This window comes from Pimephales promelas, chromosome 5 (genome assembly GCF_988280905.1).
Source record: "Pimephales promelas chromosome 5, fPimPro1.hap1.1, whole genome shotgun sequence".
NCBI lineage: Eukaryota > Metazoa > Chordata > Actinopteri > Cypriniformes > Leuciscidae > Pimephales > Pimephales promelas.
The window spans coordinates 43,996,179-44,015,819 of NC_142773.1; the positions used below are offsets into that span (position 1 = coordinate 43,996,179).

Sequence of the window (19,641 nt, forward strand, 5' to 3'; positions counted from 1 at the left end):
GTGAAGTATCCGGACAACAGTTTAGCCAATCACAACACACCGGCCCAAACTAACCAATCTGAGCCCACTGCCTGTTTCTGGGGGAGGGGTTTCATAGACTCAGGATGTAAACCGGTCTTTCAAATGACAGAGGAGAGCGCAGCTGAAGATAAAGGTGAAATTTATGAAAAATAAGACTTTTAATAAAAGAAAAAACACGAATACATGTTATATTGCACCCCATAAACACAATCATGCAAAGAAAAAAACAGTAAACCGCCCCTTTAATAAGGTGTGTAATGAGACGTGTGTGTGTGTTTGATCTTAGAGCTGTTATTAGTGCCTTATGAACATGAACACACAGATGATTATAACTTCAGGATTATTATAGCTGACATGCATTTTCTTCTAAAGCTGCTCAGAAATGCCTGTGAAATAAAGGTCTCTATCCCGAGGTCTCTCTCTCTTTCTCACACACACACACACACACAGAGTGATCATCGGGCGAGTGACGCATTATTGACTCCATCGATTGATGTTTCCTTCTCTTGTGAATGATGCCTGTTAATTTCAAGGCTAAGAGATCAATATTAAAGAGCAAATGAGGAACAGAGCGACAGAACATCTGCTCTCTTCCATTCATCAACTCAATCTGCCGAGGTCAGAGGTCAGAGGTCAGCAGAGCAGCATATGGACACTGGTAAACATGAATCACAGCCAAACTCACCCAACAGGAAGGATCCGGACCCGGGAAACTAGCCCTCATCGTGGGGAGTATAAAACACACTCGGATGTGAGTGAACACACTTCAGACTCCCGCCTCCGCGAGTGCTCTCGGCTCTGAAACGAGGGAACGGGCGAGAGAGTGTCCACACTTTCGGTCTTAAAGGGACAGCAGTCTAATACTCCTGCTGTCGTCTGGGGCATTAATGTTCATAAATAATGCAGAGCCACGGATCAAATCCTTTTTCGGATCAGCAAAAATAAATGTATAGCTTTTATTCTCATTTATTACTTAAAGCTTACCTGAAGTTCTTTGATACCACATCAAAAACAACGACTAGCCTGACTGATGAAGTTCAACATTATTAAAGACAAGTGGACAGTAATAAATAAGAACAAATATACAAATGACAAGCAGAGACGGACACTAAATAACAAAGTTACAAAATATAACAGTAGTATTGAGGTACAAAAATGAATAATTAAGCCTAATTGTAAAACATTATTTGTTGATTGTATAAAGCTGTATTGTGTTGTTATATGAACATTAATGCCCCAGAAGACAGCAGGAATATTAGGCTGCTGTCACTTTAAGACTGGACACACACCCGGTGTGTTCACTGTTCCCTCGTGACAGAGCCAAGAACTAAACTCTAGCAGTGGACCAGACCTCTCTGGAGAACCAGACCAACACAGTTTATAAACATTTACAGCCAGTTTATTTCCTTAGTTCATCTACTATTGACAGTTCCTTCGGGACTGAAAGACACTCTCAAGGTTACAGCAGATCCAGCAAGAGACCGAGAAAAACAGCAAAAACCCAATTCCCAGTCCGGCAGAGAAACCTGAGCCGCTGCCATTAGCATTAGGAGTGTGTGTGACAGAACTCGCTCAGCACTCCAGTGTGTTTCTCTGTCCACAGCAGAGTCGGCCATCTTCTCCACATCTCTCCTGCAATCTCTCACTGCTGTCAGTCACACCAGTGCACACGCATCAGAGCCGCATCAGAACCGCATCAGAGCCGCATCAGAGCCGGATCAGAACCACATCAGAACCACATCTCTCCTTCAATCTCTCACTGCTGTCAGTCACACCAGTGCACACGCATCAGAACCGCATCAGAGCCGTATCAGAGCCGCATCAGAACCACATCAGAACCGCATCAGAGCCGCATCTCTCCTGCAATCTCTCACTGCTGTCAGTCACACCAGTGCACACGCATCAGAACCGCATCAGAGCCGTATCAGAGCCGCATCAGAACCGCATCAGAGCCGCATCAGAACCGCATCAGAGCCGCATCAGAACCGCATCAGAGCCGCATCAGAGCCGGATCAGAACCGCATCAGAACCACATCTCTCCTTCAATCTCTCACTGCTGTCAGTCACACCAGTGCACACGCATCAGAACCGCATCAGAGCCGTATCAGAGCCGCATCAGAACCACATCAGAACCGCATCAGAGCCGCATCTCTCCTGCAATCTCTCACTGCTGTCAGTCACACCAGTGCACACGCATCAGAACCGCATCAGAACCGCATCAGAGCCGCATCAGAGCCGGATCAGAACCGCATCAGAACCACATCTCTCCTTCAATCTCTCACTGCTGTCAGTCACACCAGTGCACACGCATCAGAACCGCATCAGAGCCGTATCAGAGCCGCATCAGAACCACATCAGAACCGCATCAGAGCCGCATCTCTCCTGCAATCTCTCACTGCTGTCAGTCACACCAGTGCACACGCATCAGAACCGCATCAGAACCGCATCAGAACCGTATCAGAGCCCGTATCTGACCCGCATCTGACCCGCATCAGAGCCGCATCTCTCCTGCAATCTCTCACTGCTGTCAGTCACACCAGTGCACACGCATCAGAGCCGCATCAGAGCCACATCAGAACCCGTATCTGACCCGCATCAGAGCTTAATCTAAGCCGCTTCTAAGCCGATTCTGAACCAAAGTGCGGATCCGAGAAGCAGTCACAGATCCCGGCGCCGAGGAAGAGATCGTCATCTGGAGGCTCTACCAGTGCAAAACTATCCAGAACACACACACTTATGTTCAAACCATTTGGAAAGTCAAATTAACCTAGTTCTTTTTGTTTACTTTTTTCGTGGAAACCACTCACCTGTCTCACCACTCACCTGTCTCACTGCTGACCTGTCTCACCACTCACCTGTCTCACTGCTGACCTGTCTCACCACTCACCTGTCTCACCACTCACCTGTCTCACCACTTACCTGTCTCACCACTCACCTGTCTCACCACTTACCTGTCTCACCACTCACCTGTCTCACTGCTGACCTGTCTCACCACTCACCTGTCTCACCATTAACCTGTCGCACCACTCACCTGTCTCACTGCTGACCTGTCTCACCACTCACCTGTCTCACCACTGACCTGTCTCACTGCTGACCTGTCTCACCACTCACCTGTCTCACCACTGACCTGTCTCACCATTAACCTGTCTCACCACTCACCTGTCTCACCACTCACCTGTCTCACCGCTCACCTGTCTCACTGCTGACCTGTCTCACTGCTGACCTGTCTCACCACTCACCTGTCTCACCACTCACCTGTCTCACTGCTGACCTGTCTCACCACTCACCTGTCTCACCACTGACCTGTCTCACCATTAACCTGTCTCACTGCTGACCTGTCTCACCACTCACCTGTCTCACTATTAACCTGTCTCACCACTCACCTGTCTCACTGCTGACCTGTCTCACCACTCACCTGTCTCACCACTGACCTGTCTCACCACTCACCTGTCTCACCACTGACCTGTCTCACCATTAACCTGTCTCACTGCTGACCTGTCTCACCATTAACCTGTCTCACCACTCACCTGTCTCACCGCTGACCTGTCTCACCACTCACCTGTCTCACCTCTTACCTGTCTCACTGCTGACCTGTCTCACCACTCACCTGTCTCACCACTGACCTGTCTCACCATTAACCTGTCTCACTGCTGACCTGTCTCACCACTCACCTGTCTCACCATTAACCTGTCTCACCACTCACCTGTCTCACTGCTGACATGTCTCACCACTCACCTGTCTCACCATTAACCTGTCTCACTGCTGACCTGTCTCACCATTAACCTGTCTCACCACTCACCTGTCTCACTACTCACCTGTCTCACCATTAACCTGTCTCACCACTCACCTGTCTCACTGCTGACCTGTCTCACCACTCACCTGTCTCACCAATCACCTGTCTCACCACTCACCTGTCTCACTGCTGACCTGTCTCACCACTCACCTGTCTCACCATTAACCTGTCTCACTGCTGTCTCACCATTTTCCTCTCACCACTCACCTGTCTCACAATTAACCTGTCTCACTGCTGTCTCACCATTTTCCTCTCACCACTCACCTGTCTCACCATTAACCTGTCTCACTGCTGTCTCACCATTTTCCTCTTACCACTCACCTGTCTCACAATTAACCTGTCTCACTGCTGACCTGTCTCACTGCTGTCTCATCATTTTCCTGTCTCACAGCTCAAGCACAGAACATGTTAGCAGGACAGTCAGGTTGTGTTATCAGCCTGAGAGATACTAACCACCGCAGGCGAAAGCTGTAACCTACTTAAACCTTCACACACACACACACACACACACACACACACACACCCACACACACACACACACACACACACACACACACACACACACACACACACACACACACACACACACATACATAGCATTTTAGAAAGACAAAACACTGCCTGCACATCTGAGCATTAAAATAAAGTAAGATACATTTGGATCATAAAACCGGTGAAATGTTGCAGCAGAAGATGAAAACATGAGCTGTGGACCAGGAGCATTACACCGTCTGACTGGACATGAGAGATTACAGGAGGATGATCATTGAGGCTTAATACAGTGATATGAGCACAAACAATATCATTTCTACTGTTATTAAACTGCACCAATGCATGTATTCTGTGCGCATAGCTGATCTCTAATGAGCTGTTGATGAAAAGAAAGCCGTGCTGCAAACAACGTTCAATGTCCATCATAATATTGTACATGCAATATTATTCCTTTTCCATTTTCTGAAGAAAAAAACAGTACAATGGCCAGTGGTTGTCAGGGTGTTGCTAAGGTGCTCTGGGTGGTTGTCAGGGTGTTGCTAAGGTGCTCTGGGTGGTTGTCAGGGTGTTGCTAAGGTGCTCTGGGTGGTTGTCAGGGTGTTGCTAAGGTGCTCTGGGTGGTTGTCAGGGTGGTTGTCAGGGTGTTGCTAAGGTGCTCTGGGTGGTTGTCAGGGTGTTGCTAAGGTGCTCTGGGTGGTTGTCAGGGTGTTGCTATGGTGCTCTGGGTGGTTGTCAGGGTGTTGCTAAGGTGCTCTGGGTGGTTTTCAGGGTGTTGCTAAGGTGCTCCAGGTGGTTTTCAGGGTGTTGCTATGGTGCTCCAGGTGGTTGTCAGGGTGTTGCTAAGGTGCTCTGGGTGGTTGTCAGGGTGTTGCTAAGGTGCTCTGGGTGGTTGTCAGGGTGTTGCTAAGGTGCTCTGGGTGGTTGTCAGGGTGTTGCTAAGGTCCTCTAGGTGGTTTCTTAGAGTCCAGGAATTATGTGCATCTGTGGGATTTGTTCGCTTTATTGTCCACTATGTGAAAACTGTAAGTACAGTAAAGTAAAGTAACAGCACTTTCAGTTTTTCTTAAGTGATTAATTTATTTTAAAACAGTTCACCTTTTGTCTTGATAAAGTCTATAAAAATAGTCATTTTGATATTCTTCTATTGCATGCAAATAAACATAAGAATTTAATTTCTCAGTCTCAAAGGTTTAATACAGAATAAAATCATTTTAAAACCCGACGCTGCTTGAAATTATGAACAGGAAGTGGGTAAACAATTTATATTGTCAAAAGTACTATATAAATGAAGGTGCCTCGACTTAGACAGTGGTTTATATCATCACGCAGCTGAGATCATGATGAGAGTCCTGTGAGATCTGTGCTGTGGACCAGAACCAGAACTACACCTTAGCAACACCTTGGCAACCACCCACACATTCTGCTGTTTTTTTTTCCTTTAGAAAATGATAACAAACAATAAATAACAAACAACATTGTTTTTTAGAGTTCAAATCAGTCATTTTTACAAAAGCTCATTCTAACTGACTTCAAGAGCAGCGTTAGTGCAGTTTAACAACAGTAGAAATTATATTCTTTGTGTAGGTAATATTTTGATCATCAGTGCCATTTATTTTATGCATCAACCAGACAATAATAATAATTTTAATCAGAATCGTGTGCGCGCGCACAGGCTTTGTTAGCAGGAGTCCCTCAGTAATTTTCATTCATATCTCACTCTTATAGATCTGCCAATATCGCAGGTTCATCATCATCATCATCATCATCACCGCCAGAAAACACAGATCTCGCTTCCATTCTCCTCCTCCTTCCCACGGGATTCGCTGCTCTTCCTCTCAGTGCTCCAAATGTGGACCAGGAGAGAGAGAGAGAGAGAGAGAGAGAGAGAGAGAGAGAGAGAGAGAGAGAGAGAGAGAGAGAGAGAGAGAGAGAGAGAGAGAGAGGCGAAACCCGAACAAAGGCGCAAAGCGTCTGGATCCGCAAAACCAGAGAATAACCACGATATTCCCTTTAATAAGCAATATTACACACACACACACACACACACACACACACACACACACACACACACACACACACACACACACACACCCGCACAGCACCAGCCCTGACCCGAAGCCACACTAACCAGCCGCCTAGCCCCGCGCTCCTCCGGGTGTTCCGCTGTAATCCGAGCTCGTAGACTCCTGTCGGATCCCGCACACTGTCCTCTCACGCATTCGCCAGTCACGCGCGTTTACCTGCGGGAAGGTGCCGCGCATCGAGACTCGAGCCTCATACTCCGCTCTCAGCAGAAACACGGATCTCCATTCCCAGAAGCCTCGCAGGATCTTTAGCTCGTTGATGTCATCGATGCTCGCGGGCACGAGCCTCTCCTCCTCGGTACCTTCCTCCTCCTTCTGCTCGTGCTCGCGCGCCCTCCTCGCAGCGGTGACGTCACGGAGAGCGCGTGCACGGCCGCTGAGCGCTCGGACTCCTGCAGAAACAATGGAGCGTCTCAGATGATGATGATGAAGATCTTCCTCATGAAGAAAACGCTTTTATCTCACCATCAACACATAATGAGGAAAGAAATCATGCAAATCGTAATGATCATGACATAAAAAGTTGGAATAAGTGACAGACTTTTCGATTCAGTAGCCTTATGTCATCATTTCTTTGTCATTACTATGATTTAGAAAAACATGATTTTGTGACAAATTGACAAAAATGACCCAGGGAATTATAAAAACCTATTCAATGTTAAATAACAGTAACTGTTTAAAACATATTCTATCTTCGTGAACAATCAACGCGATATTGTGTTAAAGTTAGAAAAATGTCTTGGAGATCATTTCTCAGAGATGAACACAAATAAGACTTTTCAATTTAAATTAATATGTCATAACTTCTTTAGGCTATGCCATGACATACCCTAAATATGATTAAGAAAAGCATGATTTTGTGAAAAATTGACCCGGATATTTAAACATAGGGAATTACAGCATTTATGTTAAATTATAAATAACAGTAAAAACGGTTTAAAACTTCTATTCTCGTGGACGATCGACGCGATATTGTGTTGAAAGTTAGAACATGTGTAACTGTGCAAATGTCAGGTCGCAATAATAAAGAAGTTGATTTCTTACACTGGGTTTGAGCTTGGAGATTTCTCGGAGATGAACACAATAACAAAAGCTGTACTTTACCTCAGAATCACACAATGGACCCTGCTCCTGCGGGCGCGCGCCCTCTGCTGGCGGACGCGCGCGTGACGTCGGTCGCTGATATCATAACGGGCTCTATTGTGTTATTACCCGACCTGAGGGTCACTAGTTTAATATTTATACATGTCAGCTGGAAATAACATTTCCATGCATTTGGATTACACAGTTTTAGCACATGCACAAGTGATAAATCATGAAACAGGCAAGACTTCTGGATTAGTACCAATAAACTGAATCCATTTTAAATTCACAATGACCAAGTTTAAACATAAATCCAAATGTATGATAAATCCAACTTTTTTTCAATTACGTACATTTCTAATAACTGAATATTGTTTGTTCCACAAATGTCTGCACTCAACAATCATATTTTCAAAATGTATCGATTCATATTGCTTAAAATCAGCATAAATCTCTTGTAAAAACAAACTTATTTAGGTAAAACTATGAACAAATGCCTAACTGTAAAAAGTATTATTCAATCAGTTAAATGTATGTGATTGAAACAAAATGGATTTATTAATGATAAATCTGTTAGATTTAAAACCCATTCAGTTGATCAGAAATCTGTCTTGTTTAATTTATGCATGACTGATAAATATGTAAAGCATTCAGTTTATTAGTTTATAATCAAACCGCGTAACCGTAATAAAATTTAAATACATAAATCTTAAATTTAGGCCTAAATATTTTTTAGAGTGACTCCGAGATACTGCAGCTTTACTACAGAATACACTGATATACACTAACCCCATCATGCCTAACCTTAACTAACCCACTTAACATTAACTAACCTGCTGGATTACCAGATCACATGGGTAGTTAACTGGAGATCACATGTATAAACGCAGATTTCATGAATAGTCACAAGTAAAACAATGAATTTAACATGAAGTAGAAAAAGGACTCTTAGTTTAGTGTAAACTCCAATCCTGCTTTATTTACACTGGTAATACTGGTTTCTACAGCACATGGAGATCATGAACCTTTCATCGTGAGATCTGTCTGCAGATGGTCCTGCAATGGAGAAGAAGAGAACATCAGACGTGGACTCGCAGGAATGATGACTGAAGCCAGTGATCGTCTTTGCAGTTCACAAATAATGTTTTTATTACCATTAGGTAAAAACATGTTTTCAGACAGTCTGTGGATCAGTTTCAACGGTGAAATGAAACTGTAGTTTAATGCAGAGGATTAACAGTGTGATGGGTTTTAAACACACACACACACACACACACACCACATCTGTGACTCTGGACCACTAACCCGATCTACTGAGAGTTACACAGAAATATAGAAATATCAGAAACATTGAGAAAATTGTGCATTTATGATCAGCATTTGCTGCATTCGCACACTACTATAAATGTTTTGTAAATTTACGGAAGGAGATTTACATCTTCATGAAACATGATCTTTACTTAATATCCTAATGAATTTTGTCCTAAATTACCCATAAAAGACCCATGGCCCGACACACGTGCGACTCGAGACGGGTCAGCGCCCAGATGTGATGAGATATATATATATATATTAGTGATGGGTCATCATGTGCTGCGGGTTACAGGCACACACACTTCTACAGACGCCGGTCATTAAAGGGACACACTCCACACAAAACTGAAGTCTGTCATCATTTACTCATCCTCAAGTTGTTGAGTTTCTTTCTTGTGCTGAACACAAAGGCAGATATTTTGAAGAACGATTGGAAGATGGATATGGAAGTCAATGCTGCCAAATAATCATTCTTTAAACATCTCCATTTGTGTTCAGCAGAAGAAACTCACTCACACAGGTCTACAACAACTTGAGGATGAGTAAATGATGACAGACTTCAGTTTTTGGTGGAGTATCCCTTTAACATCAGTGCTTCTTCTCCAGTGTGTGTGTGTGTGTGTGTGTGTGTGTGTGTGAAGACTGACCCGGTCTGACGGATCCGCTTACGGGACCGGGACCTGAAATAGACCCGCGACTCAGGGCTATTTCTATCAGCGATCGGGTTTCTGGAGAATACATGACCGGCCTTCCACTGACCACAGGAGAGAACATAAATCAACACGAACAGCTTTGACATATTTCTGAGACTTTTACAAACGAAACAACAGATTTACACTGGGCCACATGACACAGGAGTCAACATCTAAAGTGGATATAAAAAGGCCATCAAAGTTGTCCTAACACAAGAACGGTATTGTTCAAAATTCATGTATAACTTTCAATCCACTTCAAATGTTGAATATTGTACACGGACACGGTGTGTGTGAACGCGACACGGTTCGTCAGCAACCAGAGAAAACATTTCCTCAAAACACATAAATAAGACACTACTAACCTTCAGTGCTCGAGTTTCAGCTTCAGAAATATCATGTTTCATCCCACAATCAATATTACAAAATATTCAAACGGGGACTAAATTTGGCATTAAACAAATGAGGCCTTCGTCCTGTAATGCAGTGATGATGAAAACCTGTCAATCAAAGTCAGAATACATTAAAGCACAGATAGCATGATGCGTACTTACTATCATAACTTACTTTTAGAAAACAACAAAAATCATTGATTTTTCTGATTGTTCTTTTCCTGTAGTGATGAACGGTTAGAAGTCATAAAGGGTTATTTGTTATAAAAAGACATTTAATATTATGGTTAATTTAAATAAAGCTAAAATAAAATGTATATTTTTGATCAAGAGATCTTGCCTTGACAATAACTTGGCAAAAGCAATACTTAAAATCTATTAACTATTAGTAAAAAAAAACTAATACAATGAAAAAGCACATAACTAAATTACTAAAAGTTTAACTAAAATTTACACAAAGCTAATTAAAAATAGTCATCAACATGGATCAGTGGATCAAAACTGCTATGAATTTTGAACATTAGCCGTTCCTGTCCTAAATGTTGACGACTGTATTCAAATAAATAAGACCCGAACACTAACTTTGGTTTAGTGAACTCAACGCGTTTCATCATGACACAAACTGAAGTCCTGAACATGTTTTGACATTAACTGTAGGAATACCCGTGAGTGACCCCGTGACCCCGTGACCCCGCGACCCACGAGAGAGACGTCGCAGGACACCAACAGACGAGCCGCCAGAACAACAGCTTGATGGGACACTTGAGTTTATTCAGGCATCGCCACCCACCTTTAGTCTCGTAGTAAACCGTCTTAAATTAAACAAATCAGTTTCTGAAGTCTCTGGTTTTAAACAAACTGTTAAACATTTTCAAAGTGCTTTCATTTGGGAGGCATTTACAACAACGACACAAAAACAGCCATTCCAAATCTCACCGAGAAGAAATAAACTTAAAGGCAATCAGAATAAGACTACGATGCATGAAGCTCCCCCTAACCCCAACGGCAGGTCTGCCACTCCAGCGCTCCTCCGCTCGTAAACTGCATAGATATCAACGTAACGCCAGCAATCAAGGGTGGATAAAGTGCAGAGTTAAATATATTACAGTCACTCCCCAGATGAAAGAGTCATTCAATAAAAACATTAAAATCACACGTTAGAAAAGATGATGATGTAAGGCTAGTTTTGGCACCGAGTCCTTCAGGATCGCCGACGGGAAGATGAACGCGTCATGACGTTAATGGAGTCTGATAGAAAACGTTTTGCTTTTGCATTTCAATTTGCATCGGACTGTCCTGTCAATCAAAGAATAGCAACCAATCAGAGACCAGGGCTCGTCCCAGCGCTATCTCTGAGTCCGCGAGCTGACGCCGGGATTATTGCATGGATCGTGTGCGTAGTAGCGTGTGTGTCAGTGCAGCTCGATGAACGCCTCCATCTCCTCTGAGATCAGCCCTTTGTAGGGAAGTCTGTGTTTCTCGATGGCTCGCGCGGCTAGGCACTGTAGCGTGACGTAGCTTAGCGGGTGTAGTGTGTGTCGTCCGCTGCTCTGCTCGTCCAGCAGCTCGTACGCAGTCTTGTGCTGCGCGTTGGTGGCGTCGAAGTGAGCGCCGGCTCGGATTAGCGCGGCCATGATCTCGGGGCAGCCGTTAGCAGCGGATACGTGTAGAGGTGTGTTGTTCTCGCAGTCGCGTGAGTCGACGTCCGCCCCGCACTCAAGTAGCAGGCTCGCCACGGCCAGCGACGGGAACCGCCCGACTGGGTAGCGCCCCACTGATGTGGTGTCCTTGTCTACAGCCATGTGCAGCGGCGTGTAGCCGCTCCGCGCGCGCGGGTTTAGCTTTAGCAGCCGGTACACAGTCTGCCGCTTGAGGTGCTCTTGCTCCGGAGCGCAGTCCAGCTTCTCCAGCAGGAACAGCAGGTGTAGGATGATGGACAGCGCTTTGGTGAACTGCGGCGCCTCAGGTGGACTGTCGCGCTGCGCTACGGCGCGCTCCACCTCGCGCACGCTCTTCCCTAGCACACCCATTAGGTCCTGAAAGGTGACGCGGGTGCATAACGTGCCTTTAGCGCGGTCCTGCAACACGAAGGAGAAGAGCTCGGCGAACGAGAGGAAGCTGCTAGCCGTCATCGGGCTAAGCGGGTCCAGGTTGCTCTGCTGCATGTCTAACGCGTACTTCCACAGGCTAATGCAGCGCTGAAAGTTCCCCGAGTCGGCGTAGACGGCGCCACGGTAGCGGATGTAGTAGGAGGTGTCTGGGTGCGACGGCCCAAGGATGCGCTCGCGGATAAGCAGCGCTTGCATGCGCATCTCGTCTGGATCCGTGATTAGTGCCTCTAGCTCATCCGCCGTGCTAACCTCACGCGCACACTCATACGCTGGCACCGGTGGCCCCGGAGTTGGTTTCGCCAAGTAGCCACCCGCCTTCTCGCCCGCCGTCCGCAGCTCCATCGCTCTCCGCCAGTAGCGCATTGCGCCCAGCAGATCGCGCTTCTTGTCCACAAATGTGGCTCCGAGAAGCTCCAGTGCGTCGATGCGCTCCTCCCTACTCGGCCGCGGCTGGTGCACCAGATACTCCACGATGTTGGTGTGTCCGGTGACGCTAGCGGCGAGCAGTGGGGTCATCCCGTAGCCATCCCGCTCCATGCGCGCCTCACACTTAAGGAGCATCTTCATGATCTCCAGGCTCCCGGACTCGGCGCAGTCGTGCAGAGCCGTGTTGCCCTTCACGCTCTTGCGGTTGACGTCAGCTCCGCGCTCCAGGAGGAACTTAGCGATGTCTCGGTGGCCCTTGTAGCAGGAGATCATCAGGCAGGTGTGCCCGTGCCGGTTCGCCACCTCCATGTCAGCGTGGTGCTCCACCAGGTAGCGCACGATCTCCAGGTGTCCGTCGAAGCAGGCGGCCCGCAGCGGGGTAGAGTTGGTGAGGGTGGTGTTGTTGACGGAGGCCCCGTGACCCAGTAAAGACTTCACGACCGGCAGGTGCCCGGCGGCCGACGCGGCCCACAGCGGCGGAGCGCCCTCGATCGTCTCACCGTCGAAGTTAACAGATCCCCCGATCTCCACGCCTGCCCTGCAGTGTTCCAGCAGGTACTCCACCACCTCCAGGTGCCCGTAGCGCGCCGCGATGAGCAGTGGCGTGCCGCCCTGCGTCTTCTCCTCCGCCAGAGCCTCCAGCTCCTCCGCGCTCTTGTTGCTCAGCAACTTCTGGATGAGTTTCAGTTTTCCGTCTCTCGCCGCGTTAAACACGGCCGTGCTAATGTCCATCTTCTCGGCGCGAAAGTCCGTTAAAGCGCGTTTGAATTCGCGATCGCGTCGCTTCTTATTTAGTAAAGAGCGATCATCGCTCTGTATTTTGCTGCCATTTTAAGGCTGTTGTCGAAATGGCGTCGATTATGTTGTTTGACAGCTATGTTTACCACTACCGCCTGGAATGCTGGGTATCGAAGTCCGTATGTGCTGTTAGAGCACAGCGTGACCCGCGCAGAGAACTACAATTACACTTGTCATCCGTTAAGAGCGTTAGTACGTCGACCGGAAAGCTTGTCGCGTAAAGACTTGTGGGAAATGTAGTCTATAAACACGCGCACGCTCGTATCAGCTTGTCTCGTTGCGATTCTCTGTACTACATTCCCTATCATTCACTTGGTGAAACTCAGTCAGCTGATGTAAACGGAATGTATGAACAACTCGTCTGGCATGTATGAAGTCACTGCGTTCCTTCCTATGCTGTACCATAAACGACATTTTAAATATTTTAGTGTTTTAGAGGCATACGTGTTTGGAATTGAATGTCACACACACACACACACACACAAAACTGAATAAAGTGCTCCTGGATTTGTTACGAATTTATTTATTTATTTATTGCTCCATGGTAAAAACACAAAACATTACATTTCATTTTCTTCTTTACATAATTTAAATTCCCATGTGCAAAAGGGAGAAGAAAGAAGATAAAATCTTATAATATCTGTCCCCCTATTTCAAAATACAAAATAACCTTCTTAAGCAGCTTACAGACAAAATTACACTGAAAAAAAAAATAACAAAAAACAATGTTGGATTAAATAACAGCAATTCATGCAGTATAATAAATCAGGCAGTGCCCAAACAGCAAAACAACAAGTAATCCAATACATATAAAGAAAAAAACAAAAGAAAAAAACAAAAAAAACAAGACAACAACATGGATCCCACCCTGATTTACTTTGCTTATATCTCAAATATATATCTTATATATTTTATAGTTATATCTTCTCCTACTGTACTCTTTTTCTAACTGATAATAATGTTGTATTTTCTCTGGTAAGATTTTCGGTCTTTAAACAATATTATTAGTGTTTGAAACTTAACAAAATCTTCTAACTTTAATATTCTGCATTTAGCAAATAATTTGATCATTTACGTGATGAATAAGTCAGTTCTATAAAACTGAATAAGTTCTGAATAAGCTCTCTTCTGTAGATAACAGGTTTTATATTTGTCTGATATGTGTTCCCCCATACTTCTATGCAATAAATCAAATGTGGTGTGATGAGTGAACTATAAAGTATTTTCATTGTTTCCTTATTTAATACCTCCTTCACTCTGTTTAAAACAAAAAATATTTTAGGATTTTTTCTTCTAATGTATGCTATGTGAGGTTTCCATGTTAATTGATCATCCATAATTACACCAAGAAAACGAAACTCAAACACTCTCTCAATATCAACTCCATCTATGGATAAAGCTACAGATTCGTTTATTTTCCTATTTCCAAAGTCCATAAACTTTGTCTTTTCTAAATTCAATGACAACTTTTACATCAAACCATTTTTTCAGTTTTGTCATTTCATAATAGATTCTAGTTTCTTCATATTATTATTTCCAGAACTGAAGAAATTAGTATCATCTGCAAATAAAACAAACTGTAATAATTTGGAAACATCACAAATGTCAAAAATGTCAATATATAAAACAAAAAGTTTAGGTCCCAAAATAGAACCCTGTGGTACCCCACATTTAATTTCCAGAAGTTCAGATTTGACATCAGTTAACTGTACGTATTGTTTTCTGTTATTCAGGTAACTTCTCAACCAATTTAGGGCCATTCCTCTCATTCCATTCAAACTTAATTTAGAAAGTAAAATTTTATGATCTAAAAGTGCCTTTTTCAAATCAATAAACACTCCCACTGTGAATTTCTTTTCATCTATCGCTGTTGTTATTTTTTCAACAATATTCATTACGGCAGTCACTGTGGACCTTTTTGCCTAAAGTCATACTGGCGTTTACTCAACAAGTGATGCTTTTTTTAAAAACTATCCGACTTATAAACAAAAAGGTTTTCTAAAACTTTTGAAAATTGTGAAAGTACTGAAACCGGTCTATAGTTATTGAAACATTGCTTATTTCCTGCTTTAAATAATGGAATAACTTTTGCTGTGTTCATTTTATCAGGAAAAAAACCTTCCAAAGGAAAGATTACAAATATAACAAATGGGTTTAAAAACACAGTCCATTGTCTTTTTTAATATAACCATATGTATCCCATCACAGTCAATGGAAGTCTTACTCTTTAATTTAGAAACAATAGATATAATCTCTGATTCACAGACATAAGAACATTTACTGCAGTACTCTACTTTCTCCTCTTCACCCTCTTTGTGATGACATGTCATATATCTTAATACAATCCGCCAAATTTTGCCCCACATTAACAAAAAAAGAATTAAATTAATTAGCCACCTCATTCAAATCATACAGTGTCTTATTTTTATAAATAAAATGATCAGGCAGGGCTCTGTGCTGTTTTATTGCCCATAACTTTACTTCTAAAGTAAAGCAACGATCTTCGAGCTCACAGTAGGTGGCGCTAATGCGCGGAATGTGCGAAAAAACGAGCAGAAGAAGAAGAAGAGGTACGTCACACACAGCGGCAGCAGCGGAAGCAGCGCGAGGAGTGTGTTTGTGTGTGTGTTTGTGTTGCAGAGTCCAGTCTAACAACGGTGGATCAACACCATGTGCGCGGAGTAACTGGACGGATTTTCGAGTATATCAGTGGAGTTTGCTCTTCTGAGGAGAATAAAGGCGCGAACATGGCCGATGACGAGGCTTTGCACGCGCTCATGTTGGCGCTCAGTTACGTGCTGATGAAGCGGCGGCGTGACGTCACCAGCGCGAACGCGCAGCGCAGGCACGAGGTTCAGCGGCGGGTCGCGCGCAGGCAGTATTTTCACCAGAGACACAAGAGGATGATCATGGTGGGTTATTATCATTATTAACATCATATCTGCAGTTAATAAAGTTAAGGGATGATCATGTTGAGTTATTATAATATATTCGGTGAATAACTGACCACAGCGCCACCTAGAGGGAGTTCTCTATAGGGAATTACTTTGCTTATTTCTGTCATAAACAGTTCTAAAAATGGTGTAAAACACAACAGCATCATATGATGTTAATTTCAGTGTCTCTTATTTCCCCCTAATACATTATGTACTCTAACCTGTCCTGTTGTCAGGTATTTAATTGACAAGGAACTATATTGGGTACATTGTTATTATTTATGATGATGATGATGATGATGTTCAGCATGAGTGTTGTTCATGAACTCTTCCTAAATAGGGCTTGGGCGTCGTGACGTCATTACTGCCGTGGCGGCCATGTTGGCTGCTTCGCGCATGTAAACCAAGGGGGTAATCCATCGACCGGTAGTTGAAGCCTCGCGGGAGCCGCCGTCTTGTAGCAGAACTTCACTTGCGTTAGCATTCCCATTGACTCCCATTCATTTTGGCGTCACTTTGACAGCGAATAACTTTACATCTGAGGCATTTGAAGACCTCATTTGTCCTTTATTTATTTCTAAAGAAACACGACAATGTATAAAATGGTCCATTACGTTGTAGCTTATGTTATGGCCCCGTAGAAGCAGTTTTAGTGAACGTAGGCTAACGATTGCGTCATACCCACACGACTTTCTGTAACACAGTAGAGAGATTACCGTAACCCTAACCCTAACTTAATATCCTAATGATTTTTGGCATAAAAGAAAAATCTCTAATTGTGACCCTTACTGTGTTGTTCCTATGGCCACAGATACACGTGTGACTCGAGACTGGGGTCCATTGGCACACACACACACACACACACACACACACACACACACACACACACACGTTGACTGGAATACTGTGCATCTTCTTTTGTCTTCACCAGAGGGAAGAGACTCCGAGCACACACCCTGAGTGACGACTGATCCTCAGCGGAGTAGCTTTAGCTGGATCTGATGATCTCATGTCCGATGATGTCATCATTGGTTGTTCTCGTGTCCGTCATGTGCTTGATGTGTCCTCATGTAAGAGTAGCAGTAACACGTGTTCTCCTCTCGCAGATGCTGATCGCTCAGACGTCGCGTCCCGTCGCGGAGCTGCCGGCGCGGCCCACTCGCGTGTGGAGCAACATCGAGAGCACGGATTGGTGGGAGCGTGTGGTGATGAGGGAGTTCCAGCCGTCCGATTGGCTGGAGAAGTTCCGTATGACGAAAGAGACGTTCTTCCTGCTGTGCGGGAAACTGAAGCCGCGGCTAACCCGCCAGGACACACGCCTGCGCCCGGCGCTACCGCTGGAGAAGCGCGTAGCCGTAGCGCTGTGGCGTCTGGCGTCTAACGTGGAGTACCGCACCATCAGCAGCCTGTTCGGCGTGGGCCGCTCCACTGTGTGCAAGTGCGTGCGCGACGTGTGCCACGCCATTGTGCTAATGCTACGCCCGCTGTACCTGCGCTCGCCCAGCGAGCAGGAACTGGAGGATGCGGCTCGGCTGTTCGCCACGCGCTGGGGTTTCCCGCGGTGTGTCGGAGCCGTCGGTAGCCTCCACGTGCCCATCATCGCCCCGTCCAGCGACACGCAGCACTACTGGAACAGCCGCGGATGGCTATCGGTCGTCACGCAGGGCGCCGTCAACGCTCTGGGCCAGTTCTGGGACGTGTGCGCAGGGTTCCCAGGCAGCACCGAACACTCGGAGATCCTGCAGAACTCCACGCTGTGGGCGCGCGGCTGCGAGCGCGGGTTTCTCCCGCCGCTGGACTTCATGGGCCGCCCGCTAGGACACCTGATGCTAGGCGACGCCGGGTTCCCGCTGAAGCGCTGGCTGATGAAGAGCCACCCGGAGTCGCTCGAGCTCACGCCGGGGCAGCGCGCGTTTAACCGGCGGCTAGAACGCGCGCGGGCCGTGGTGGACCTAGCGTTCCTGCGGCTCCGCGCGCGCTGGCAGTGCCTGCTGAAGCGTAACGACTGCCGCATGGACGTGGTGCCCACGATGATCGAGGCGTGCTGCGTCCTGCACAATGTGTGCGAGCTCCACGGGGACGCGTTCGACGCCCGCTGGGAGGAGGCGGTGCGGAGCGAGGAGAGCCCGCAGCCCGCGGACGAGGTGTCTCCCGCTAGCGACGACCCCGACGCACAGGAAGTGCGCGAGCTGTTCTGCGAGTACTTCCTGCAGCAGGAGAACCAGCAGAGGACGCTCGACTGCTAGGAGGAGGAGTGGGAAACGTCACCGCGAGAGGCTTTACACTCGACACACACTTCTGATCTGCTCACACACACACTCGCTCACACACACACTCTCACTCTCACTCTGTCTCTCTCTCTCTAAAATAAAATTTTTGTAATATGATTTTAAAACATTGGAGCGTGAGGGATTCGTCCTGGTGTGTATCAGGACCTGCAGCTCTAATATTCCTCTATAATAACACTAATCGCACAACAGAAGACTGAGGACACACACGACGGCCTCATGGACACAGAACGTCAAAGCGAGAGCGAGACACACACACTTCTGTTGGCCAGTTCTAGCGGTCCGGTGTGGGTCTGGAGGCTGGTGTTGGAGGATGTTAATGTGATTTCTCTACACTTGTGTAAACTCACACTTCCACTGATAAAAAGTACAGACTTTGGTACCTAGTCACTTCTGAAAGTTTAAAAAGTGCGACAGGACTGCGTTTCCCAAACTCCAGCTGAACTCTATAGTTGTCTTTGGGAAACACGCATCAGTGAGCCGATCATGTGACAGAAATCTTCAAAAAGATTGTTTTAAATGGATCAGGATGTGTTTTAATTGGTGTTGTCAGTGATGACTTTTTTTGCAGCCAATCACAGACATATGTGTTGAGCGCATGAACTGAACGGCCAATCAGAGGGGTTTACGGTTCCGCTCAGAGCAGCACAATCTGAGCATTTCGGTATCGAAGTCGGTACTTTTCGACAACTTCATTTTTAATAGTCTTAACCCTAAATTCTTCAAATCATTAAACATGAAAACGATCTCTCATTATGATATTCTGTGTGATGTTAATGTGTATCAAGAACTTACAAATATAAATTCAGTTACTTTTTGAGAAATGTCTGTCTTTTTATGATGATGATGATGATGAAGATGATGGCAGAATGATCATTTGTTCAATTCAATTCACATTTATTTGTATAGCGCTTTGACAATACACATCGTTTCAAAGCCGCTTTACGGAAAGTGCCCGAGTCCACGTCACCGTGATCTGAGTCAGAAACACATAATCACAGTTAGGAGAGAACTATTTTATTCTTTTAAAAACACACCAACAGTTTCTGTGTTCAGTAGAGCGGTGTCGTGTTAGCGGCCGCTAAGTTAATCACTAATGATCGTTACAACGGAAGTGAATCAATCAAAACTAACTTTATCTGGACAGTAACTTTATTGTAGATCTGCTGTAACTCTCTGTTACTGTAATCTCCTGTTATCACTGTAGAGAT

At 45.4% G+C, this 19,641-nt stretch overlaps 3 protein-coding genes across 3 annotated transcripts in view; 1 reads left to right on the forward strand and 2 right to left on the reverse strand.

Annotated features, from left to right (window-relative positions):
- The window catches only part of ptprsb (protein tyrosine phosphatase receptor type Sb), a 95,400-nt gene extending 87,883 nt beyond the window's left edge, over nt 1-7,517 (reverse strand). The window contains exons 1-2 of the mRNA XM_089131656.1: nt 7,435-7,517; nt 6,547-6,782 (exon numbers count right to left, since the gene is read on the reverse strand). The gene's annotated coding sequence lies outside the window, so the exon portion shown is untranslated. The remainder of the gene's footprint in view (nt 1-6,546; nt 6,783-7,434) is intronic.
- A 3,104-nt stretch (nt 7,518-10,621) lies between these two features.
- On the reverse strand, nt 10,622-13,314 carry fem1a (fem-1 homolog a). Its single transcript, XM_039688849.2, has one exon. It carries the CDS (start codon nt 13,138-13,140, stop codon nt 11,284-11,286), a length of 1,857 nt encoding a protein of 618 aa, XP_039544783.2. The 5' UTR covers nt 13,141-13,314; the 3' UTR covers nt 10,622-11,283.
- Nucleotides 13,315-15,753: 2,439 nt separating this feature from the next.
- Nucleotides 15,754-19,245, forward strand: LOC120491191 (uncharacterized). Its single transcript, XM_039688859.2, has 2 exons — nt 15,754-16,118; nt 17,249-19,245. Exons 1-2 carry the CDS (start codon nt 15,954-15,956, stop codon nt 18,386-18,388), a joined length of 1,305 nt encoding a protein of 434 aa, XP_039544793.2. The 5' UTR covers nt 15,754-15,953; the 3' UTR covers nt 18,389-19,245.
- The last annotated feature ends 396 nt before the right edge of the window (nt 19,246-19,641 follow it).

Excerpts from the sequence above, each read along its gene's own strand:
- fem1a (XM_039688849.2), bottom strand. The coding sequence starts at position 13,140 with ATGGACATTAGCACGGCCGTGTTTAACGCGGCGAGAGACGGAAAACTG.
- LOC120491191 (XM_039688859.2), top strand. The coding sequence starts at position 15,954 with ATGGCCGATGACGAGGCTTTGCACGCGCTCATGTTGGCGCTCAGTTAC. Across the intron at positions 16,119-17,248 it reads GACACAAGAGGATGATCATG|ATGCTGATCGCTCAGACGTC; the intron begins GTGGGTTATTAT and ends CTCCTCTCGCAG.